General features: G+C 43.9%; 1 protein-coding gene across 2 annotated transcripts in view; it reads right to left on the bottom strand.

Annotated features, from left to right (window-relative positions):
- Nucleotides 1-10,010, bottom strand: part of ABHD5 (abhydrolase domain containing 5, lysophosphatidic acid acyltransferase) — a 28,754-nt gene extending 18,744 nt beyond the window's left edge. Inside the window, exons 1-2 of one of the 2 annotated variants that reach the window (XM_077754300.1) lie at nucleotides 9,874-10,010; nucleotides 243-328 (exon numbers count right to left, since the gene is read on the bottom strand). In XM_077754300.1, the coding sequence (XP_077610426.1) occupies nucleotides 243-328; nucleotides 9,874-9,920 (133 nt within the window). In that variant the 5' untranslated portion in view covers nucleotides 9,921-10,010. The remainder of the gene's footprint in view (nucleotides 1-242; nucleotides 329-9,873) is intronic. The other variant, XM_077754299.1, reaches the window with a different exon arrangement.
- Between the last annotated feature and the right edge of the window lie 1,271 nt (nucleotides 10,011-11,281).

Raw genomic sequence — 11,281 nt, 5'->3', positions numbered from 1 at the left:
CCTCATACTTGAAAATTAAAAAAAAAAAAAAAAAAAAGAGTATAATAGGGACCCAAGACCAAAAGTTTGAGAACCCGTGCCTCCCAACACTTCTGCACTTGTTAATAACATGGAAAAGGGGAAAAGTACTTTTGCTAACACACTAACAGCCCACAGAACCTTATCTCCAGTTTCTGGGCAATGTGATCTAGGAGATCTATTTTAGCAAATCGCTCAGTTAACTTACAGGGAGAAAACCTTACATTTTAAAATTTTCTCTTCAGCTTCTTTAAGGTGTGATGTAGATGTAGGGCACCAGGTAGGAAGCCAACCGGTTAGCCATCCTGACCTAGAGCAACAAAAACAAAATACAAAGAGATATGTCAATGCTCTTCGCAACTCCCAGCTGTTACATGTGAAGAAAAGCAGAACAGAAAACTTATAGTCTATGTGATGGTGAAGTTACCTACCTGTGGCAGCACCCAATACACACAAAGCATTGCGGTCAAGTCCTGGGCAACAGACATTCAACCTCGCCTGTGAACTTACAGGTAGATACAGCGGGCCTACAGTGACCTGGTTAACTGTTAATAAAAATGCTTCAGGGTCCAATAAATAGTAGATTAAAGAATGAGCCAGGTACCTGGCAGGGGACAAAGAAGAGGGCCTGAGGCAACCAGTAAGGCAAGGTGTGGGGACACTAGAAAAGATGGGCTTTGCTAGTAGCTAACGGAGCAGAGGATGAACCTTTAGCTCCTGGCCTGGCAGCAGCGGGCCACAAGCTTATCCTCACAATCTGGGATAAAGGAACGCTTCAGCGGTTCTAGGACACCTAGCCCGAGCTAGCTCCTAACCAGGAGTATCTAAAGTGAGAGCTTCCTGATTAAAGAGAAAATCAGAGAAGGAAGACAAACTACTGCAGGTTCCAGATGAGAGGTCTGGGCCTAAACCAAACCTTTGGCAACAAGAAGATGAGGCCAAGGAATATTTAAAAATAAAATAGGCCAGAGGATACAAACTAGAAGATACAACTAGAAGAGGCCTAAGTTCTGGAGATCTAAAGCACAGCATACTGACTATGGTCAGTAACACTGCACACTTCAAAACTAAGAGACCAGATCTTAAATGTTCTCACCCCATGACAGAAATGGTGATTATGCAATGTTATAAGAGGTGTTAGCCAAAGTGTAACCAGACTGCAGTATACAAATGTATATAACTGTATCAAATCAACGCAGTTGATTTGTTGATAAACTTATACAATGTTATATGAAAGGGGGGGACAGTGGAATCTAATGGAGGAAACAGGGGACCCAGCAACTATAATACATGATGGAATTAATTCATTTCACAGGATAAAGTCACAGGACAAAGTCACATTCCTTAGACCTGCATGGAAAAAAAAGATACACAGTAGCCTGCATTATAACCAGGCTCCACTCCAAATATTCTCTGTGCTAGTTTCAAACCTTCTACATTAACAGAGTAAGATGATATGGTCCCTAGGCACCCCCACAAATGTCACTTATGCCTTATTATCAAGGCGTAAACATAATAGAAAACATCATTATTAGTCTACAAATATATAAGGCTATTTACAAATTATCAAGGAAAAACAATTCAAAGTTTTAGCAATGAGTTTTTCAATCATTCAACAATTTGTCAATTGTTGGGAAAAAAGTAGTGAATAGGCAATTAAAACAATCTCCTGATCTTTAGAGCTTAAAATTTAAAATGTAAACCATTATTAAGCTGAAGCTCTTTTGTCCTTAACCAGGAATGGTCATCAAAGTCTGTTAGGCCACAAAAATAAGAGCTAGTACCAGGAGGAAGTTACTTACACCTCATTCTCATCAGTGTTTTTATATATCCCTCAAACCATAGCACAGTTCTTTGCCAGAGAGAATCAGAGGTTAGCATTAACTAAATAAGTAAATAAAGTGAAATGAACTATAATTTACTAGGGCTCCAGAAGATATCACAGACGTGTTGGGGCAAAGAAAACACAATGCAGTCTTTGTTTCAGTCTTTTTTTTTCCCCTTAAGTTTATTTATTTTGAGAGACAGAGAGAGAGAGAGAGAGAGAGAGAGAGAGCGAGAGCGAGCACATGCAGTTACTGCATGCAGGAACGGGGGAAGGGCAGACAAAGAGGGAAAGAGAGAATCCCAAGCAGGCTCCATGCCCAGCACAGATCCTGACACAGGGCTCCATCCCATGAACTGTGAGATCATGAACTGAGTCAAAATCAAGAGTCAGATGTTCAACCTACTGAGCTACCCAGGTGCCCCATGTGACAGTCTTTTAGAAAAATTTACATTCTCTGGATACCTAGTATGTTCACGTCCTTGAGTTTAAAATGTTATATACCAGCCTGCAATATAGGAATTATGCCTACTGCTCATTAGAAAACCAGCTTTTAGGGGCACCTGGTGGCTCAGTCGATTAACTGTCAGACTTCGGCTCAGGTCATGATCTCATGGTTTGTGGGTTCAAGCCCCTCCAGCTCAGAGCCTGGGGCTTGTTTGGGATTCTGTGTCTCCCTCTCTCTCTGACCCTTCCCTGCTCACTCTGTCACTCTTTCTCTCTCTCAGAAATAAATAAAACATTAAAAAAAATTTTTAAAAAAGAAAGAAAACCAGATTTCAAAGGATAGGAGGTCTTGTCCACATTTCTGCCTCCTACTAACGGTCTTAACTCAAAGAGAAAAGGCAAAACAACATTTTTATGTTTACGAGTCTAGTGCATTACACTAGAACTCCGGGCTTTTCAACCACAAGAGCTACTAATCCTCTTCAGGTTTTCAAGGCAACCTTTTCATCAAAGCAGGTAATTGTTTTTAAGTGGAGTTTTTCTGAAGTATATTTAAACTGAAAAATCTATATTTAACAAAGCATAGTAAAATACTTTATTTTCACTCACTGGAACTGTAAAGAAACCTCTCCTCTTGTAAACCTTGATAACATTCCTGTCCAATCAGTTTTGCCTAAAGCAGATGAAAAAATGTTTTATAGAAACTGTCTTCTACTTCTTTCTTAGACATACTCTTCACGATTGAGTCCAACATACGTAATGGGCTCAAAGGAACATTTCTGAAGAGTAGAAAGCTGGGGTCTATCTTTTCTTCCTTTTCTTGATCATTGATCACTCTTTGTTCCCAGTTCCCATGCTTGAGCTTGCCACATCTATTGCTTCAACCCCACAAACACTCAGCAGACTTCACCTCCTGCCTTCGTGGTAAATTAACCTCTACTTCTGAGAGACCGTCTGCCCCTTCCACAAGCTCTCCTACTTCCTCTGGTGCTGTTCTGCCTTCTAGGCTTAGCATGGGAAACGGGAACTACGGACCAAGGCTGAAGCTTGTCAGATAGCCAGCAATTCTTCTGAGGTCATGAAATCCAAAGTAAAAATGAAATTCACGTGGCCCAGGTATAAAACAGTAAACAAGCAAACAAACAAAAAGGGTAGCCAAGATACAGGCTGCCTCCTCATAGCTTCTGAAAAAAACAGAAAGCAAAACTTCCCTATTTTATTTAAGCAGGGGATAAACCCCATTAATCGATAAACCCCATTCATCCACTGGCTGGGGCTCTAACTTCAGAAGCAGCCCAAATGTCAATCCCAATATAAAGAAAGAGGCATTCGCCATGGGGGCTCACACCTGTCCAGGACAACAGGAAGACTTCACCGCTGTGCATCAAAATGTTTTCTATGCAGCCCCATTCGCTGAGCACTGACCTATGAGCAAGGCTGAGGGCCCAAGCCCTAGAGCATCTAATCAAAAGCCAAATAAAAGGAATCTTTCTTTATAATCTCTATAATAAACACAGACAAAGAATCTTTTTAGTGAGCAGACTTCTGAGTTAAAAAGTTAAAAAAACAGAATTTGAAAGACTACATTAGAGGTGGCAATTCTAAGACAAAAAAGAGGTGCTCAACATATCAGTAGTTTAAGAGTTAGAGAGATAAAACACTGAATTTTTTACCTTAACTTTCTACCTAGTTTTAAAAACATCATTAACATTGTATTGCCATCAACATTTAAGCTTCCTGGTAATCCCTGTTTTGTTCTCTAAGACATCTGACTATCTATAGTATTACCAAACCTGAGTTGCACAATCTATAAACATTGGGAAACAGGTTTCAAAGTTTTCTGAAGAAAATATACAGAAGGCTGGCCAATTTCCACACACTGTTGGCCACTTAAATAACATTTCTAATTAGGTTACAAGTAAAGAGGATTTCATTATATTACAATTTTGTTTACTATGGCCTTCATCTCTATACTGGTAATGTCAAGAGAGAAAAGCTGTCTATTACTGGTCTCTATCTGACTCTAAGCACAGTATTCTCTCTCATTTAGAGAAATCGTGAGGTTTTGCTTCTTTCATAAATATCCAAACTAGAGGTGTGAATATATATATTCCTCTAAAATAGTTCCTCAACCAGTGAATGATTAAAAACTTTCAAAGTGGACATTACAACACTTTTGCAAATAAAGGCCTTCTTTCCTGGGTAATGGTTTCCTAAATCCTATTCTTGAAAAGAGGAAACAAAAAGAATATGTCTCATATAACCATAATTTAGGTGAAACAAGCCCTTTTATTTTAAATAAATATGTGATTCAAATGATCACTAACCATTAGATCAATGACAATCCAAGCCCCTTTGTTATATTTTAATATATTAATTCATATTCTTTAACTTTTTACCCCTTATATTTCTAACATGTAAGTTTCAAAGACCCAGAGCTGGAGAATCAGTATTTTAGACACAGTCATGTGCTGGTGATATTTTTTCCCCCAATTGTTTCCTGCCTTCTTTCACACAGTAAACAGCATTCTGGAGTCAGACACGGCATCAAACATACTTAAATAGAACTACAGGTGTACTTTTAGATTTACCCTGCTTAACAAACCTAAGTGATATTTCACGTCAGTTCTAAAATAAGTTTATCTTAGTGGGATCTGGGTGGCTCAGTCGGCTGAGTGACCGAGTTCAGCTCAGGTCACAACCTTGCAGTTCACAAGTTCGAGCCTCGTTTTCGGGCTCTGTGCTGACAACTGAGATCCTGGAGCCTGCTTCAGATTCTGTGTCTTCTCTCTCTCTGCCCCTCCCCTGCTCATGCCCTGTCTCTCTCTCTCAAAAATAAATAAAAAACATTTTAAACAATTTTTTAAAAAGCTTTAAAATAAGTTTACCTACCAGATTAAAAACTAAAAATCCCAGATAAAACTGAATAATTTAAACAATTTTTTAATATTTATTTTTGAGAGATGGACAGAGCGCCAGTGGAGGAGGGGCAGAGAGAAAGAGAGACACAGAACCTGAAGCAGGCTCCAGGCTCTGAGCTGTCAGCACAGAGCCCAATGGAGGGCTCGAACTCGTGAACTGCAAGATCGTGACCTGAGCTAAAAGTCAGATGCTTGGCCAACTGAGCCACCCAGGCACCCCAATAACTTTAATAAAATCACTTTTGCACACAATTTTTTTATCATTCACAATCAGAGGTGAGGAATTACAGAACCATGAGGTTAGATTAAAAACCTAACAATATTTCTGAATGGCAATAACAAGTAATAGAAGTCAAATCCTTAAGAGCTCCATTCAGAGTCATCTGTAATTCTCAAATGTACTATCTATCCAGTGTTGTTTTCATTAAGTGGACCATCCTGGGACTTTACAATCTTTTGTTAAGTTCTTTGTCACAGCACTAAAATTCCATTTGCTGGTCTGTGACTGACATTTTGGAGAAAAGGCAGAACAATGAAGTATGAGTTGGTTCATACAAGGTCAAGAAATAGAATCATATTCCCAACCTCTTCAATATAACTTAAGTTCATGATCTTAATTGTTAACCTAGTCAAATTCAAACTTTGAATTCTTATGAATGTATCTTTTGATGTTCTTTGACTATCATAGGATGTAAAAATATCAAGCAACAAAGCTGCAAAATATATAATCAATCACCAGGTCTTTTTGTCTTAATGTTTGTGTCAGCATAAATTCACAATATTGACATGTTTAATTCAATAAGCATTAATTAAAGCTTACTATTTACAAAGGGCTTTAGGCTCTACCGAACATTTGAGTATGACAAAAGCTTTGTCCTCAATGCGCAGACGAAACAAATATACAAATACCTATATGAGAAAACATGATGTGAGTACCATCAAGGTAAACACCACAGCCCTTTAGGGAAGGGCGATTATAATCTGTTTCAGGTCAGAGACAATCGTGTGAACCAAGCCATGGGAGGAAATAGAAGGAACATGTGAAACAGTGAAAGACTAGAGCCCAGTGCAGAGGAGGAAGTAAGACTCCAAAGACAGGTAAGAGCCACAGTGTCTGCAAAGGGCTTAGAGTCAGGCTGAGTACATATAATAAACCCACTGAGTGTAGCTATGCTACAAACAAGACTGTGATTCTTGGAGGGGCATAACAGTAACTAATGAAATAAGCTATGTTGAAAGCATAGGAACAAAACGTGTTTCTATGGATTAAAGAGCCTGCTACAATCCAGAAAAGGGAATAAGAAGCATTTGACTCAGGTGGTTCCGCAACGACACTGAAATGGAAAGCTGATGTACTTAGATTCAACTGGAATTGGTAGATTTGGTATTCAGGGCAATGAAGATGGAAGGGGGCAGTCAAAAGATCAGGCCACAGTTCTGAACCTGGATGACCAAAAGAACGGAAGTGCCCTAATGAAAATAGGGAAGTCAAGGGGAAGAACCGGACCTTTTGTATTGTTTAGTTCAGGAGAAGAAAAGGGGAAAACAGGATCTGAGTCTTGTTAGGAATGTTACATTTAAGGAATGAGGTGCAAACATCTGGCACACAATTAGAAACAACACTAGAATACTAAAGAGGATGACATCTCAGTTCTCTCCACAGAAAAGATACTTCAAGGACTCTAAGTACAAGACATTTAAAGAATGGGAAAGGAGCACTTCGGTGGCTCAGCTGCTTGAGCAGCTGACCTGGGACTCAGGTAGTGATCTCTCGGTTCTTGAGTTCAAGCCCTGTGCTGACAGCCCAGAACCTGGAGCCTGCTTCCCATTCTGTGTCTGTCTCTCTCTCTGCCCCTCCCACTCACACTCTGTTTCTCTAAAAAATAAACAAACATTAAATTTTTTTTTAAATGGAAAAAGAAGAGAACCTAATAGAAGTCACTACTGGTCTGAGGCAGCAGAAAAAGCAAAATGTCTTAAGAGCTACAATGTCTGGTAAGAATTTCAAACACTGAAACTTCAAGACCTCAGAAAGACTAAGTACCCAGAAAAATAAAAGCCCACAGAGACGTGTCATTGAGAAATGTTATGATTTTTAAACAGTCGGGTGGCAAGGCTTTGGGAAAGGGAAATGGCAACAGAGAGAAGTCGTTTAAAGGATAGAAAAATTCCACTATCCTACTTCCAAGGCAAAGAACTACAGGCACATTCTAATGTAAATCCAAGAGCAGGTTGGTAAACCCACTGGAGGAGAAAGGGAGAAAAAAAATCCTTTATTTATAGCATTTGATGGTTTCCTTGGTGTAAATGCTACCACCATGGCTGATTCCAGGCTGCCAAAAGTTGGCGAAATTCTTGCCAGTACAAGCCAACTCCCGGCACACCACTGCAAACCACCTAGTCTACGGTCTACACTGCAACTGAGCAATCTTGTGGCAAGTTTCCTCTAAACTCAACTGATCCATAATCATTCTGTGGGACAACCTTGCATCAATTCGCAGAAGTCCACCCTACTCTTGTTACATTTAGCTTTCTCAACTATATTGCAACGGGAAAGGGTTAGATGTTGAAAGCCCAATGATGTCCAGGCATGCCTGTCTTTACTAAGAAAGTCACAAGGAAAAAAACAACAAGAATCATATGTGCCAAAAAAAAAAAAAAGGCTTCCTAAACCATTTTATAATTATTTCCTTTGTTAATGTCAATTCTCCACCTAAACCTTAACTGTCTTAGAAAACTTGATTCAAGATTGGTGTTTTCCCACAGCCTACTTCATTCAGCTCCTGGGTAGTTCTACTGTGGCGATGCAAGGACTAAGTAACAAAGTGTCAGCAGAGTAAAAGAAACAAGAACAGAGCATCGCGCACACGAGTCCCAGTCCCACTGAGAGGCGGCAGAGATATGGGGAGAGGACCTTAAACTAAATCAAGACACATGGAGAACTCGGATCCAGCTCGGCCACTTGTTAACAGGGTGCTGGCATCTCTCTCAGTTGTAGCTCTTAATGAAAAATGAACAGCAATACCGTGCACACAGGGTCGACTTCAGGTAATATGAGCACATTTAGACAACGTCTAGCAGTAGCAGGTACTCGATCGCCTACTTGGTACCGTTCAGAAGGCCACACGAGTAGGGACCCTGGACACGGCTCAAGTATACTGCCAAGAGCACCAAGGAGGCCCAGCTCTGTTGTGGGACTATGGCTGGTCAACTTCTAAAGACTCTACAGTCGGTCCCCATTGATCTGCCGATATCACCGGGTCCACAAATTCCTTCCACAGTCACGCCCTACAGTCCCAGGCCCCACAACAATACGGAGTCCGAAAAGTTCGCCTAAACACAGTTTCAGAAAGAGTAAAAAATGTTGTCACAAACTGGTTGGGATCAAGCTACCAATTAGGTTCCTACTTGTGTCCAAATGAGGACCTGCAGCATCTTACCTCAACAAGGAAGTTGCATCAACAAACCAAAACAATGCACCCATTTATAATGTAAACAAACCCAGAGGGAAGAATCCCGTTTCTAATCTTCAGAACTGCAGGGTCCCCCCGGCCCAACCCTGCATCTTTCCAAATACACCTGTCTTCGTGGTACTCCACATTATCTTCCCTTAGGTTACGTTTCACACGCAAGCTTCTGTAGACCTCTTGTTATCAAAATATTAAACACACACAGGGAAGCACAAAAGCTGATTTATTTTCCAAAAGAAACTGCCACCCTTGAAAACCAGGGCAATAATATTCCTAATTTATTTTGTCCACGAATTAGTTGCTATTTCTCTACTGACAAGGGCATGAAGTCAGTCGCAGGTGGGAAGGAATATTTTAAAACTTAGTATATTCATAGATTAAGTTTCACGTTGGACACCTGTCCTCCAGATGCCACGAAGTTTTCTACAGATGCATGTCCTCTGAGGCGCGCGCACACACGTTTCCGGTAACGCCACAACACTCAGAAGCAAAGGACGACCTCTACCTGAAAGGTTATTAATTTTGAACTTGCTCCCAATGCCGCGTAAACTTTCTACTAAGTATCTACAAATTAAACGCGTCCTGAATCCCAAAGTCACACCGCCACGCCCCAACCCGCGCTCCCTCGCGCCGGGCTCCTCCTTCCCTCGACACCCCCCCACCCCAAGCTCCCTCGGCTCCCAGGGAGACAGTGGGTCCCACCTACGGTCCCAGGGAAGCCCCGCCCCTCCCTCCCGGCTCCGGAGGCTCAGCCCCGACGGCACCCTCAGACCGAAGCCGCGCTCTAGGCGCACGGAGAGCCACAGCCGTTTCCCGCGGCGCGAGGCAAGTGCGGGGACGGCCGGTCACCGCCCGCCGGCCGCCCTAGGGCAGGCGGGGTCAGAGGAGACACCCAGGATGACGGGCCCGGGCGTGGGTGCCGGGCCACCCCCGCCGCCGGCCCCGCAGAGACGCTTACACCGCGTCGCCGCGCCCTCTCGGTGCGAGGGTCCGGGGGGCTCCGGAGCGGCCGGGTCGGCGCCGACGGACGCCGCCAGGGGCAGAGCTAGGCCAGGGCGCAGCGCGGTCTCACGCCAGGCCGGACGACGGAGAGACCAGGCGGGGTACGAGTCCTCTGCGACGCCGCCCGGCCGCGTCCCTGCCCTCGTGGGGGGCGCGTTCCCGACCCCCACGAAGTCCCGGCCGCACTCACCTCTCGCAGGTGTCCGTCGAGTCCACCTCCTCCTCCTCGGCTGCCATGGCCGTCGTCGCCGCGCGAGCGCCGGGCCGCGCCTCCAAGCCGGCTGACTCGCCGACTGAGAGAGCCGGGGCCAGCGCCGCCCTTAAGGCCACCGCCGCCCGCGCATGCGTCGCCCTCCCACTCGCAGGACGCGGCGCGCGCCCGGCTGGCCCCACCTACACTCACCAGCTGCGCATGCGTCATCCTGTCAGGTGCACTTCGGAACGGGCGCCGGGCGGGGCTGTCCACTGAGGCGCGGGTAAGGCTCGCCTGGCGGTGCTGGGAAGGAACCGGTTTCAGTAATGACTGTTAATGCATCAAACGCTGATATTAACCGTCCGTGCTGGGCACTGGGCAGGCATTCTGTCAGTACCCTGGGACTGAGGCCAAGATAGTGTCCGATAGATGCCGCAAAGGCGAATGGAACTGCAGTCGTGGAGAGGACTGTGGCCTGCGGCCAGCCCTTCCCTCCAGGTGGGGAGGGACGGGGAAAGGGTGGCTCAGGACCCTCCGTCGATATTCGCCCACCTGCAGGTACTGGTCTGGGTGCTGGGGTTCCAGTAGTGGCCCGACCAGCAACTCCTGTGAGCCCCGCCCTCTGTATGCCCCGCAGGTGTGTCAGTCAGCGGTGTTCCTGAGCTGGAATCGCCAACGTAAATGTCAACCTTCTTGACCTGTTTAGCCATCACATATTGTGGGTTTGTAACTATACCTCTCCGTATTGTAGGGGCCAAGGGCAGGCTGTCCCCAAATGTGCCACTTTGGCATACTGATTATTTTAAACAAGTTACTTAAGAGACAGTCTATGTAGGAAGAACACTCAGACCCTCCTCAGTCCCCTGAAAACAGGAAATCAATCACCACGTGAAAGGTACCCTCCTTGTAAGGTGATAAGGCATCCTTATCACCAAAAATAGGAATTGAGAGCCAAGGAGGCTTTATAAACAACCCTTGCTACTTTTTACTAGTTTACTACCCCGGCCCAGATTCTGTTTAGAATTCCTTCCTAATTTGAAGCTTCCAAAGTTAAGTTTTCTATATCTGGTCAGTTCTTCACAGATGTATTGTCTCTGTCTGGAAAGTATAAAAACTGCCTGCCTTGGTCATTTCTTTAGGTCTCAATTTCATTGTTGGGCCTCTGTGTAATAAAACGTTGTTGTTTTTTTTTTCCTCCCGTCAGTCTGTCTCATGTAAATTTAATTCTTAGTCCAGCTGGAAGACCTGTAGAGAAGAATTTTTCCTTCCCTTCACTACCGTTCATCTGTTCTCGTACCGTGTGCCTGCTCTGTGTCCACTCTGTTTTAGTTGCTGGGAAATGATGTATTGAAAAGGTCTGAGAGCAGGTCCTCCAACATTCCAGGACAGCCTGGTGCCCTGTTTC

The sequence above is a fragment of the Crocuta crocuta genome, unplaced genomic scaffold (assembly GCF_008692635.1).
Source record: "Crocuta crocuta isolate KB4526 unplaced genomic scaffold, BGI_CrCroc_1.0 scaffold70, whole genome shotgun sequence".
In the NCBI taxonomy this organism is placed as follows: domain Eukaryota; kingdom Metazoa; phylum Chordata; class Mammalia; order Carnivora; family Hyaenidae; genus Crocuta; species Crocuta crocuta.
The sequence above is the reverse complement of the archived record's forward strand: the minus strand, read 5'-3'. Positions and strand labels throughout refer to the sequence as shown.